The 14,518-nt window shown below is 42.1% G+C and overlaps 1 protein-coding gene across 8 annotated transcripts in view; it reads right to left on the reverse strand.

The window, feature by feature from the left end:
* The window catches only part of nrxn3a (neurexin 3a), a 170,097-nt gene that overhangs the window by 22,353 nt on the left and 133,226 nt on the right, over window positions 1–14,518 (reverse strand). For 2 of the 8 annotated variants that reach the window (XM_035610720.2, XM_035610721.2), the window contains exon 1: window positions 10,801–11,867. The exons of the other annotated variants lie outside the window; for them this stretch is intronic. In XM_035610720.2, coding sequence (XP_035466613.2) covers window positions 10,801–11,104 — 304 coding nt within the window. In that variant the 5' untranslated portion in view covers window positions 11,105–11,867. Of the gene's footprint in view, window positions 1–10,800; window positions 11,868–14,518 lie in introns of those variants that run through there. 8 annotated transcript variants of the gene reach the window in all.

The following is a 14,518-nucleotide window of genomic DNA, read 5'->3' on the forward strand; positions in this document are numbered from 1 at the left end:
ATTGATCAACATTCAGATCCTTTACTAATACCACACTGTCTGTAATACTCCATTACAAACACGTAAAACCATGTTAGTTTTGACAGCAAATTGTACTTAATATATGACAAGTAAAAGTACTCGTACTTCAGTGAAATGGTCCCTGTCTGTTATCTTTTGATTTTAAACAAATAGTACTCCTGCATTAATGTGTATGTTCCATTTTCTGCTGTAGATGTTTAAGTTTGAGTAGTTTAATCTATAACAGCATAGCATAATATTGAAAAAAGATTGAAATATTTTTGTAGTGTGGTTGACCCACGGATGTCTAAAAAGTCAGAAATACAGCCCAGTTTTTAGCTTTTGAATGGGTTAATTTAACTGAAGAAGGATGAGAATGTTGGCAACCCTTAAAGCTGCTGTCGGTAGGATTGAGAGAAGTGTGGACATAGTCTCAGAATTCAAAACCCAACGACTCCTGCTCCCTCCCCCTCCCTCCCTGCTCCTCTCCCTCCCTCTCTAAACTAACTCCGCTTCTGCTGCGAGCTCCTCGTTGCGAAGACGTGAGCTCGGTCGTGACCGAGCGAGTGAGGCTGTGCACCGGGACTGCAGCGCTGCGCCTCGTACCTGGATGACTGACAGAACGGAGACACGCCCCCTGGCTATGATTGGACATTTTTGCCCGGGCGTGGTGGATTCTGGCAAATGGCATTAAAGGCAGTAGGGGGAGCTGAATGACCCAGAGTCTGTCACAGACGATCTGTCTCACATATTACTACCAGCATATAGCGACAGTTTCAGCAAATATGAAAAAAAGTTATTTTTGCAAATCATACCGACAGCAGCTATAAAGGAACATTTCATCCTTCAGGTTATCACTTACATTCATACTCAAAATCAGCGATACGTGTTTTTTCCTGGACAGGAAGGATATGAAGAAAAAAAAAGTTTATAATGTAACTAAAGCTGTCAGATGAATATAGTGTAGGTGTAGTGGAGGAATATTATAAAGTTGCATGAAACAGAAATCTTCAAGTGAAATACAAGTTAGTCAAATTTGACACACCAATGAAGGATCTTTCATGACAATAGACAATAAAGTACAGTCATGTCATGCAGAGATCACATTGTTCATGTAATTAATAAGAATTGATAATAAGGGAGAACAAGGGATGTGGAGGGGCCCATGACTGTGTTTACCTGAGCCCCCAAAATGACTAAATCCACTCCTGCATTTGAACATATCCAATAATAATTATGAACTATCCATGTATTATCAATGATGCAGTTACTATAAATTCATCATTTTTTTGTGTCCTTCCACGTAATGAAATGGAATGTGAAATTAGTCTCTGCCTGTTTCCGCTGAAAGTTACTTGTGACCGACGTCCACACATGGACGAAAATCTGTATTCTGCACAGTTCAGATGAGTTCACTGCCACAGTAGATGACCTTACACAACATATGTGTTTCAGTTATTTTGTTTAACATCATAAATACAAGACACAGACACTTTTTAGATCTGCTTTTTTTTTCTAGATTGAGTGCACGCAATCGAGTTAAATTCAGTGTGTGTTAATAACTTTCCTGTCAGTGTCCCGTAGTTTACCATCCTTCTGGCAATCTGGCAAAAGATTAAACTGTTGCATCACACCAGCCTCAGTAGGTGGAACTGGTTAATCAGCCCGAAGGGTGTTCTGTTTAAGTTCTGTTTAGTTTGCAGATCTGTTAAGTATACAGTTATCTTATTTGTCACTTTATATTTTAGGTGAATAAAACCCTTATTCTTCCACTTTTATCTGCACTACCGTTTTTTGCACTCCCTGGTCTCTCACACATCCACTTGTACTGGTGCCAATATTTTTTTTATTTTTTTATTTGCACATGCATTTATTGATACTTTTGGATGTCTGTATCTAATTATCCAGGTTGTGGTGGGAATACCCTTAATGCATTTATAAGGTAAAACAAATGTTTTAGGGAAAGTGGAAATAAGTGTGTGTAAATATACCGGAACATCTATGGATATTGATTATCTTGTATCAAATCTTTCTCCCCCTGACATATCCTCGTTTGGTATTTTGCAGACTCTGCCTGTGGTGTGATGGCATGAATCCGGTCAAAACCTAATTCCTAAGATAAAAATAAACTTTTTTTTAACAATGCTGTCATTTCATCTAGCGACATCACACCCACAGGCTATAAATCTCCCTAACATCTCACCCTTTTATTCATGTTTTGCTGGTCATCGCACTTTTATTTTACAATTTTTTTCTTACACAAAATTAATGATGCTCTGTGTACTGAAGGACTTCTCCTTGGTCTGGAGCTTGTAATAAAAAACGTCTTGAAATATGGAATTCAGGCACAGGATTTTACTGTTGGACATGGAATCTGTAAGTTATAGCTTTCCACTTGGAAGCTTGTGAAACTACAAGAACATTAGCTTGTAAAACTCTGTCAACAGAACTAATTATGTTACCGCTGTTATACCATCCATACATATCATCCATTTACAATCACATACAGCCCCTCTTTCCACTGCGTTGGCTATAAAGCATCAACACAGCCTCACTTTGAGCAAATCATCCTCACTTAATGCAAATGTGTGTCCTGTGCTCTGCTTTGGCATGTATTAAAACAGTCGCCTTAATTTGTAGACGTTGCATAAATAAGTGTATTTCAAACCATGTATTGATATGAAAGGTTCTTGTTGCTGCTTCATTCCCCCAGGGAGCAGAGTGAGTGTACTGTATCCATTGGTTTTTGGCCTTAACATGTTGGCGGTCTTGCCATATGCTGCCCCATATGACTGCTGCCAAGCTGGGAGGCAGTGATGAGTGTATCTGTGTGTGTGTCGAGGTAAGTGTGTGTGTTAGGGTGTATGTGTGTGCGCTGTCGTACCATACCTCCCATGATTTGACCAGAAGCCCACGCAACCAGTGCTCTTGTATACAAAGGTTTGCACCCACGAAAACACTAGCTAATGAGCGTGCCCACACACACACACACACACACACACACACACACACACACACACACACACACACACACACACACACACACACACACACACACACACACACTTAGACGGGCTAATGCTAATGAGAAGGCCCAGGCGGATGACTGGGGTCTTTGCTCTGGCACAACGCCAGGCACATTGGGACTTTGTCGCCAGAGCCTGGAGCCCATTCTCCTCTCTACACCCCGCTGATTTAGCCTGTACAAATTAGGGCTTTTATGAAAACATAGCCTCCTCCTTGTGACTGCTGGAAAACTGTTTATTCATCTCTACAATATGCTTATACTGCGTGGGTGTAACAGTTGTAGACGCATGCTCCAAAACTCGCCCACCCACCCCCTACTGTTCTCCATGTGGATGACCACATGTCTGCAAAAGCAGGAAGATAAATGTGGACCTGGGCTGATGCCTCTGCCCCTTAGGATGGGCAGAACGATGCAGAATCATGTGTTGTGATTGTGTTGTACTTCTGTTGGGGTCAGACGTTATCCTGTGAATGCTGCGGGTAAAACCACAGTGGTAAGGTTGGTGGAACAGGTTGCACTGCATACTCACGTACACTTAAGTTTTGCAAAAAGAGATGACGAGTGTGAGAATGCATCCAAAATCACACAATGACCTCGAAGAGTGCATGACGAATGGTTTGCTTGTGATGCAGTGTTTTTTGCAAAAGATGACATGCAAAGATTTGTGCAAATGAAATCTATTACACATCTTGAGGGGAGGAATACCATGTGCGATAATCTTTCTTTCTTTTTTTGCCTTGGTCCACTGTAGTTGTCATTAACAGCCTCTTATGATCTTTCTGTGTAAACTGTGTTTACTGTTTTATTTAATATTTTTATTCATTTAACTTTGTGTGCTTTGTTGCTAATTTTCTGTCACATATGTGCCTCCTTAGGGAATTGGTCCTCCATCTATTTTTAGCTTCATGTTTCCCCTTTTCAGAAGCGTTGTCAGAAGGACATGTTTATCGGAGGTCTGCACTACATGTTTTGATGGAGAAATTTCTTAATTTATTCTTGAGTGTAAGGCAATTGGTAATTGTCTACACAGATATTTATACAAAAGTTTTATGTCTGCATCACTTTCTCTTACTTAGTTATACATTCTTTTTTTTAAAAAAGCTAACATTGTGTCTTTTAAAGTTTCAGCATGAGTCCAAATTTAGGTTTTAAGTGTTGTGCCTGCTGTGCAGAGGCTGGGCTTCCATTACCTGGAAGTGGTTACACTGTGGGGCCAACAGTGTGAAGGGGTTGGGTAACACCAACTTTATGTCCACATAAATTGATGAAATCAACAAAACAACCACAACCACACATAAAAAGATATATTCACGCATTAAAAAATGCTCTCAGTTGGTTTTTAATAAAGATTTCATGTGCAGCACGGATAACACAGACACCCATCAAATATAACCATTCCCAGACCTTCCCCACCGGCAGCAGTTAACATTTCCTGCACAAAAAACTGCATGTTTTCCTCTGATGGAACCAAATGCACACATGCCGTGTCCCAATTAATGACCATGGATAAAGTGAAATATTTTGATAGACAGCACAGTCAAATACAGTAACACACAAGCGCAGCAACAGGCAAGCTTTACTGTGTGCATACAGCCTGGATATTGTGACAGCCTGTGGTATTTGTTTCCTGGTAAACTGGTGGTCGTTTCACAGCAAAATTCTGCGAGAGAGCCAGCCATTTGTCCTTCTCCCTATATTTTCCATAGACTGCTGTCGCGACAATGTCTATGTACTGTATTTTAAAATTACTATTCGAAAGAACCAATGTGCAGCTGTCTAACCCCTAAACCCATTAAGGCTGTGGCGATGAATGTGTTATATATTTCTGCGGAGACAAAGCAGCCACTATAGTGACAGTATAATTATTATGGTTAAATAAATTTTCCCTCAACATGTCACCTGCTCTTATGTTCATTTACGCAACGTTTAAAATCTGCAGGGCTGTACAATGTCAGTGCAGCATACGGTGACATCTAATCCTGAGCCAGAGAGTTCAGCAGTACAGTTTTACTCATGCAATGCTGTGTGCATTACTGACACAGATACTGACGCAAATACCGCAAAGGTGCATCTCTCTTGGTGGGACAGTTAGGTTGTACCACTGTGATGTCATCTGACAGAGTGGAGTCAGCTGAGCTATCACACACACACACACACACACACACACACACACACACACACACACACACACACACACACACACACACAATCACACTCACACTCACACTCACTAAAAGTACTACACGTGGCATTTTGGTGACTAACTACTGTGCAAGCTGTTTTCTGGAAAGGAACAATTGCTGTGAGGCTCAAAAAGTGTCCCACTGCAATCGCCAAAACATAAGCAGCAGTTAAAAGGCAGTGCTGCAGCAGATAAAACACTGCAAAAGCAGCCATAGACATTTCCAATCCAATCCAAAATACAGAATGTCCAAGTGAATGCGAAATGTCCAGATAATAGTGAAAAACATAATTATGGGACTTTTGCCTCATCAAGTTATAGAATAGGCAGTACGGGGAGAGAAAAAAACCCTCTCTCAGCAACAAGAAAAAGAAAAGGCCCTTTAGCTTTACAGTTGCTCCCTCACTCTTATGTGGATTCAGTTTCCAAAATTATATTGCTCATCACATTCGTTGTCTGATCTTTGACACCTGGACTCAGCATTTACATGTCTTCTAAATCTAAGACTCTAATTTAAGGACTCTGGTATGAAAAAAAGCCTTTTCTCACGAAAGTAGGGTTAGGGTTAGTGCAATGTCCCAGTGCAAAAAAGCAAGGGTGGAAATACATAATGTAAAGGAAGGATATCTGAATTTGTTGTCATTGTTTCAGTTTCAAGGAACTGCTATTGTGCACATTGTCTCACTGTTGCACTTTAGTGGAACAAAGCTGTTGTTAATTTTATTAGTAACAGCTTCTCCCAAAGTCATGTCTGTGCCATCAAATATCAAGTCATGCTTTGAGTTCCTCTCCTGACTCTTTAAATCCCTAAAACTCACCTCTGGTCCTCACAATTACATATTTAGGGTAAGAAAAAAGCTTCATTGACTCAGAATACAACTTTTGTGATCTATCTATATCTGCGATCGGCACTCCTGTCTGCCTTTTTTTCCTTCAACTCTTCATGTTTACGTGCGTCTTTCCCATTCATCCGGTCTGGCTTTTTTTCCCCCCATTCAGTTCATGTGAGACAACACCAGGAAACCCATGCAAGGGATAGGCAATGCTTCTTTTATAGAATTGGCTTATTTTCATTTATGATAAAAAATAAATCTTTAAATTGAATGAATATTAACTATCAGATTGCATTGTATTTCAATCTAATTGTATCGCATCAAATGGATTCAATATTAAATCAAATCACACTATATCATTCCATATCAAAAAGTATCGTCCCTGAATTGTATCGTTGCCCATGTATCTAGATACGTATTGGACCGTCTTATAAGGGACTACTAAAAACTGTGCAGCTTTGTCCTGTGCTGGGGGCATTTCTACTATAGCTCTGACTTTGTCTTGGTCTGGTTTCAGGCCCGCTGCACTCAGAATGTGTCCAGTTTACTTTATTTCTGTAACGGGTGTGTTTTGGACTCAATTGCAGTACTCGAGAATACAGATATGGTTGATAATGACCTTTACTTACGTCACACACAGGAATCAAAGCAGTTAGGCAGCACAGGATAGAGTTCAGAGCAGGTTGCAGGCAACGAGTCTCTGGAGCCTCCCAGGTGAGTCGGGGAGTCGACTCAGCCGAGTCGAACGAGAGTACACGTGGCAATAGTTCAGGCGAGGAATTGCCGTACTCACTGAGCGGCTCAGGGTAGAGCGAAGGTTCCGTTAGAGGACAGGCCAGAGATGTAGTCAGGAGAGCAGAGGGTTCGAAACCAGAAGAGCCGATCAGCGGAGCAGACAAACCAGAGAGGGACAGGCGAGAGGGAGAGTCGAGGACAGGCGGGGAGTTGAGGAGCCGTAGTAGGGATTCACCAAACACCCAAGGGGAGAGGTAGACAGAAAACCAGGAGGGACGGAACGAAGCTCGTGGTCGGGGACAGAAGGGTGAGGTGATATCCGGGAAGGCGACAAGACGGGGTAGTCAGAGGCAGGCAGGGTCGATACCAGGAAAGCAGTCCGAACAACGCTGGAGAGTCATGCATGGGAACAATGAACAATCTTGGCAGTGAGTGCATGGTGGAGAGATTGCAGACCAGTGGCAGCTGTGGTAACAGGCTGAGTGGAGTTGGCTTGATGAGGAGGGAGTGGCTGGCAGACAGGTGAGGAGGGGGAGGGGCCAGTGGAAAAGTACTGGGAGGATAAGATGACTGAGGTGAGGGGAATGCAGACTGTGACAATTTCGGTAATTCCAATCTCGCACTTGTCTTGTTCAGCTTTAAGATGATGCACCTTATTCTGTCAAGAAGCTGTCTCAGCCTTTTGTCATGTTGTTTCTTATCTGCACCCCACACCAGAACGTCGTCCATGACGTTCACAACTCCTTCCAAGTCCTCCAGTCTCTGAGCAATGCATGTCCGGAAAACCTCCCGAGCTGATGAGACACCAAATGGGAGCCTTTTCAATCCGTTCCTACCAAATGGTGTGTTAAAGGTACATACATTGGAACTGTCCTCATCAAGTTGTATCTGCCAGAATCCATGGTTTGCATCCCATACTGGAAAGAACTTTGCATTTGGCATCTCAGCCACAACCTCTTCAACTGTCCGTAAGGGATAATGTTCCCTCTTTATGGCTTTGTTGAGGTCTTGGGGGTCAATGCAGAGTTGTATCTTCTTGCTGTGACCATGCTCATAACCCAGTCAGTAGGTTCTGTCTGCTTTACAACCTCACCAAGTTTCTCCATTTCGTCTAATTCACTTTTGATTTTGTCCTTCAGTGTTAGAGGCACTTTTCTGGGAGGGTGGATAGCTGGAGCTACAGTTGAATCAATCTGAATGTGATGCTGCCCAGGTACTGGTGGTCTATATGACTAGAAAAGCGCTATATAAATACAGTCCATTTACACCCCCCAACTCTGTGAACACATCTTTGCATCCTCTTCTGTGATTACTTTGTAGAATGTTTTTATCATCCCCATGTCTGTGCATGCATCTCCTCCTAAGATAGCTTGTAAATTGGGTCTTATTTGAAATTCTACGTCATGCATTTCACTTTTGTACTCACATTTCAACTTTCCCATGGCCAATGGCACTAGCATGTGGCTAAACAATGTCACTGACTTGATGCTGGACTTCTTTAATGGCACCTCCTTTCCAGCCACTTGAAAGATTGCAAGAGGTAACAGGTTGCAGTCTGCACCAGTATCCAACTTGAATGTAAGCTTCTGCCCACTCACTTTCTTGTTTCAATTGCTCCAATAAAAAACAACTTTCTTCTTAAATTTCATATATTGTCCTCTCTCTTTTCCAAAAGCGTTGCTGCATTTTATTTGTTCTGCACATGCGACCAGTGTTATTTTCGTGAGCACATTCTGCCTGTTTGACCAAAAGACACTTGCATCGCTGTTTGTATCCACATTTGCTGCATTTCACTTTTGGCATTAACACTGCAGTCATTTGGCTTTTTCACAACCTTAATTTAAACGAGCTTGTTTACCATCAGTCCATTTTTTTGATGTAAAGCTTTCATGTCGCTTTGTGTAGCTTCGTTAGCCCTTGCAGATGTCCACAGCTTTGCTCAACGACAAGTTGGGCACTCTGAGAAGCCCGCTCTGACCTGATAATTTCTCACTCCACACACGATCAGCGACTTCGTGAGTTGGTCAAACTCACAGTCCTTTGCCTTACTTTTCATGTCAGTCACGTTGCATAAATTGACTTTCCTTGGACCCTCATGAAAAAAATGTGTCATCACCAAAATCCGTGGTATTTAACACCTTAATAGCTTCGTCTCCAGCCACATGTAGAAAAGTTGCGCACTTGACTTTGACACCCTTGACACCCGATTTTGTTGGAGATGCCACTATCCACGAGTTATAGCTCAAACTTCTGGATCCATCAATGCCAGTTTTCAGCCAGGTTCCCTTCCAGGCACCAGCTGGTCGGCGGCTTTAGTTGCTCCATTTTTTTTGTTTACTTCTGACACGATGTGATGGACAAATGTTTTGGTTTCCTATAATCAACGGAGATCAGCTTGTTCTTAGCCACCACATGTTCAACACTTGTTACTGCACATCACACATTTGATTTATGTTTTATTTGTGGTTCTCTGGATATGCAAATTAGCCTCACCTCTGTCTCCACCCACCCCTCAGTCGCTCACCTGCAGCTCCGACTCCAAACATGCACATCCGCTTGTTATCTGTTTTGCTACTGTACACTACACAATGACAATTGGTACAGGAATGGAGGAGTAATTCAGGAAGACATGTTGAAACCATAAATGGACAAATGATTAAAAAAAGAGTGAATTGTATAGAGTAAATATATCAGAATGGTTCATGTATCACACTCTACAATGTTAGAAGCGTAACAGTAATAGATAACATGAGCCTTCAGCTATTGTAAGGTACGACCTGATCCATTTGTTTTATTGTCAATTTAAAGAGCCAAGGCTGCGCTGAAAACCCAGATTCTTTTCCGGCACGCAAACAGAAACAACTGCTAGCGGACAGTGATGAAATATTTGCAGAATTTTACAAAACATGTATTGCTTAAGAATCGCTTACTGCCCCTTTAAATATGCAAACTTGACAGACTTACCAGGTCCACTGCTGACCTCTAGCAGTCATGTACATAACAAACGCCGGAGGTCTGCGGCCTTCAAAACGACCACATACGTTGTAATACGCTACTTCAAAAACTGGTTGTTTTTTGTTGGAGGACAGTCTCTTTGATATGACAAAACGAGAGGTAATTGGAGGTTTGGTAATTGAAGGTTTGCTATAGAGATATGATATGGAAAACTCACCCAAAATGCTGATGGGCTATGTTCCTCAGGTATGTGATGTATGAGACCATGACTCATGGCTTTGTTTTATGTCTTTTTCTTTTGGACACCGTCATTTATTCTCTGCAGTTCCAAGGTGAAAATTATTAGCCATGGTGTTGACTACTTATTTTTCTCATGAAATATTGTATTGATTTGTTAACCAGGTTAAAAGCTGGATTTTCATCAAAGGGGGTCTATATGGAGGAGAACCAATGATGAGGTGGGTTTTATTAGGACTGAATTTCATGTTAGAAATTTGTGTTTTATATATTATGTTCTACATATGAATGTAGATTCATTGCTGCAACAGTATTTTCTTTAGTATTTTGTGTATCCATTAGGGCTGGGCAAGTCTGCTGTGCGTTCATCAGCATCTTGTTGGTGCTGTGTAGGGATTAAGAAAATTTACCAAATTAAACACGCACTCAAAGTATTTCCGCTATCCAGACCATGGCTTCAGATAATACACACCTGCTGAGACCCTCGGCCACCTGAGTTACCTCACCATTCCATCTCGTTAAATCAAAAACACCCCTCCGCTTCCCTGGTGGTACAGTACACAGCAATTTTACTGTCGGCGAAATAATAGTTTAAAAAATAATTTTAAAAAACCTCTGCACAATTTGACACAATTGACATTGGTGCACTAATTACCAATGAGAAAAATAAGAGAAGGCTGGCAAAAGGGAGAAAATTAATAATTATTCTATTTTTAATTTCCCTACAAATCCATGCTAGTTCTTTCTTTCATACTGAACTTGTACACTTGGTTTAAAAGTAACTGTACCAGAGGGCTTGAAAAATCCATCTGAAACTTTTTGCCACTCACCATGACCACCCTTCAGTGATGCTGGAGGCCTGTATATTGAGATGGGTGGCGAGGAGCGGTGCCTCGTCGCTTGGTGATGTGGCTCAGCATGAGAATACGAAGCTGCCGCCAACCGAGGTCCAGCGGTCACAGAGTTCTCAGACCTCCACGACAGAGTTGTGCTCTGCTTTGCAGACACGGCGATACATCCCAGAATCAGCCACACCACCCAGGCTTTCCGATGGTGGACAATAAAACCAATGGTCGGACAGCCAGTGGTCCCTTTCATGGGACCCTGTAAAGCTCGAGCTCCCACGGGGCACATGGTGGAATGCAGAGCGATTCAAACCGTCACACCGCACAACAGAGTCCTCTACAGTACAGACCAACAGCCTCATGATTGAAATAACCCCATAATAATTAAGTCAGCACCTGCTATTGTCAGACATCTCACTCACACGCCCATCAGAGAGGCAGCAGGGTTGAGATTAGATAACCTCAGGTGTATAAACAAAAAAACACCATCAGAGAAAATTGAAGGCTAATTAAAAACAATTTAACATAACCTCTTGCCCTCTGGCATACAGGTGAGTAGAATTACAGAGAGAGGATTAATGGGCACCTCTTGCTCTGAACAGGATGTGTGGCTCAGCCTGTGCAGCCATTTGTTAACTGACTTGCTCCTCATGCGCTACACTCGACTCACTCCTACATCTCTGCCTATCGCACGTTCTCTAGTTTGTCTCTCCAGATGTCTCCGGGCAATCTCGCAAAGAAACAACATCCAGAGCCTCAGAGAGAAGTAAAAAAAAACGAAACAAATCCTCACTGTCCGATCCCTGTGCCACTTGCAAAGGGACTTTGCAACGAGAGAAGGCGTGAAACGGGAGTAGTACTGTACATCCACCTCTCCGTCCACTTCTGTGCGCTGCACTTGTTTTGTCCTTGGATTTCACTTTCTGAAGATTTTAGAAGCATCCGTTAAAAAAATCACAGCATGCAAGCATTAAGAAAAGAGAAAAAATCTTTTCCTTTGGTTTGCCTTTGGACCGAGTCTGTAACGGACCGTCCTTTGGATGTACTCTCAATCGTGCCACACACACTTTGACAGAAAGACGGCAGAGGCGAAGAGAGAGAGAGAGAGAGAGAGAGAGGGGTGGGGACAAGGGAATGTGAAGGCAAATAGAAGTGAGCAGTCTGATGCCAGTATTGACAGAGGCAGTAAAGAAAGAGAAAGAGGATACACAGACGACCTGGAGGAGTGAAGGCACTATTGCAAAAGGCATCATCACAAAGCGCACAGAGGATAGAAAGACAGAGGGAGAGAGAGAGAGATCATATGATCACTCTGAGCAATCAGACAATGAGAGTCGTGAACTAAATACAGGCTGAAAGACCGGTCTCAGGCTTTTGAGAGCGGTGGACACACAATCTCACATGAAACACATGCATGACTCATAAAACTGCCCTCTATGGCATTACTGGACCAAATCAGGTTCATGACAATAAAAATGTACATTTTCAATTTGAAATTGACAAGTACAGAGAGGCCGAGAGGTGAACATGGAAACGGATTAATAAAGAAAAAGAAATCGTCTTTCCGGGGACAAGACAGCAGTGGGTACATGGAACACCGTCTGTTTCAGCTGCAGTTACCGAGCTCCTGTCTACATTCTGTCACAGTAGTCAAATCATGTTGCCTGTGGACTCCAGCGTGTCTCAGAGCGCCCAAAAATAGTAAATTGCCAAAGCTAATAGTTTGATGGCCGTGTGTACTCGTGCCAGTTATAGAACAATCTCTGAGAATTAAATTAGAGCAGTGTTCCTGTTGCTATTTCAAGGAAGCTTTTACACTCAAACTGTTACCAGCAGGAGAGCTGTAGCCTAATGGCCCATTAGTTTCGGAAATATTGGACCACCAGAAGAAAGTCCAGACCTGCCAGTATTCTTTTTAAAATTAACATATACTGGTTAATTATAAGGTACTCCTTCACAAGGTGGAACTGTGATGAGACTAATTGGTGTTTCAATGAAAAAAAACAATATTTGCATTTATATTTTTTTGCCGCGTTCAGAATTGCTGGGTAAAGTATCACAGGTCAGGTGGGCAGACCTTTCTACGGAAGAGTATTAGGGCCAGGCATGAGAAAAAAATTGAGGGGGAAGATTTTCCTTTTTATTACATCAGTGTGCTAAGAACTACCAGAAATGACAAAAAAAATATTTTTTTTGAAATGCTGTATTTTACGCATTATATCTGGTCCATCTGCTAATGGGGAGGAGGCGGGGTTTATGCCCTATACTGCAGCCAGCCACCAGAGGGCAATTGAGACAATCTGGTTTCACATAATTCACTGTCAATGCCGGTGGTTCCCAACCGGGGGGCCCCGACTCGTCTGTCCTAATCCACCCACTCCCCTCGACGTGAGCAGAGAGAATCAGTCAGGCATAAGCGCTTCGTGTTGTCGAGGTTCAGCGCAGAACACATACTTTCAGTTTCAGTTTCCCCTCTCACATGTCGAGAGAGACCCGGTGATCGAGCGAGCTACAGATTGAATGCAGAGAGGATGCGGCGTTAATGAGGACAAAAAAAGCGTCAGGGAGAGAGTGGGGAATTTCTCAAAAGGAAAAAAGAGGATGTACCATGACAGATATATTGACTTTGGCTTTATAGAGGCAATGCACAAAATTAGAGCTGAGTGTGTCATTTGCAGTGAGAAATTGGCGAATGAAAGTTTAAAAGTCTGCAAACCGAAGCGGAAAACCACCCAGAAATGGGGGGTAAACCCAGAGTTAATTGTTCCATGCTGCTACTGTTTTTTTTTTTTAAATGTATGTAGTAAAAATAAGAAATATAATAAAGATATTTAATTTTTTGGTTGGGGGGCGGTGGGGGTCCTCAATGTATACTATAGTGAAAATATGGGTCCCTGAAGAAAAAGGTTGGGAACCACTGGTCTATGGCATTAACATGCTAACCTTTGCTGTTTATTATAAGAACTGTCAAGAAGACGAGATCAATGGATGATCCTGCAAACCCAGGACAATTTTAGGTTAAAACTTAATTCCGCAACTACATTTTCGGCAATTACTTCAGCCTATTGAATATCTGTTCCGTGAATGAATTTATGTTGTGCAAACATGGACCAAATTTTGCTGATATCTCTAAAGTTTAAACATTTTCAGCATCTGAAAATGATGGCAGCACCACAACACAACATATGAACATACTCTAGCCATGTGTCATGCTCTGTCAGAGGAAATCTAGATCTTTTGACTCCCACTATTAAGTGTTCATTTTGTTGATATCACACGGTTGCACGCTCAACACACAAATCATACAAATATATTTTTTGCTTGTTTTCTAGCGGAAAGCCTTGAATCCTCCGGGAGCAATGCTGTGACGTCACCAGTGTCTATGGTAATGAAACACGAAGACCACGTTTTCAGATTCAGTATCCTCACTCACCTGTTTTTGTGTCACTATTTGGTATGTAACTTTAATAGTTTCCATTATTCCATCAGCTCACAATACACATGGACAACAGGAGCAGCTCTCAGTATTTTCACAGTTAATCATTTTTAACCTTCACATTTGACCTTCATCTGGCGGTAGGGAATGTAGAGTCCCTTCAGTCACTGTGACGTGACGCCGCAGCTAAATCCATTACGACCCCCTTCGGTGGTGGGAATTTCAAACATTCAAATTCACTGGCTCCGGCTGGGGATGCCTTGTCTG

This window comes from Scophthalmus maximus, chromosome 15 (genome assembly GCF_022379125.1).
Source record: "Scophthalmus maximus strain ysfricsl-2021 chromosome 15, ASM2237912v1, whole genome shotgun sequence".
NCBI lineage: Eukaryota > Metazoa > Chordata > Actinopteri > Pleuronectiformes > Scophthalmidae > Scophthalmus > Scophthalmus maximus.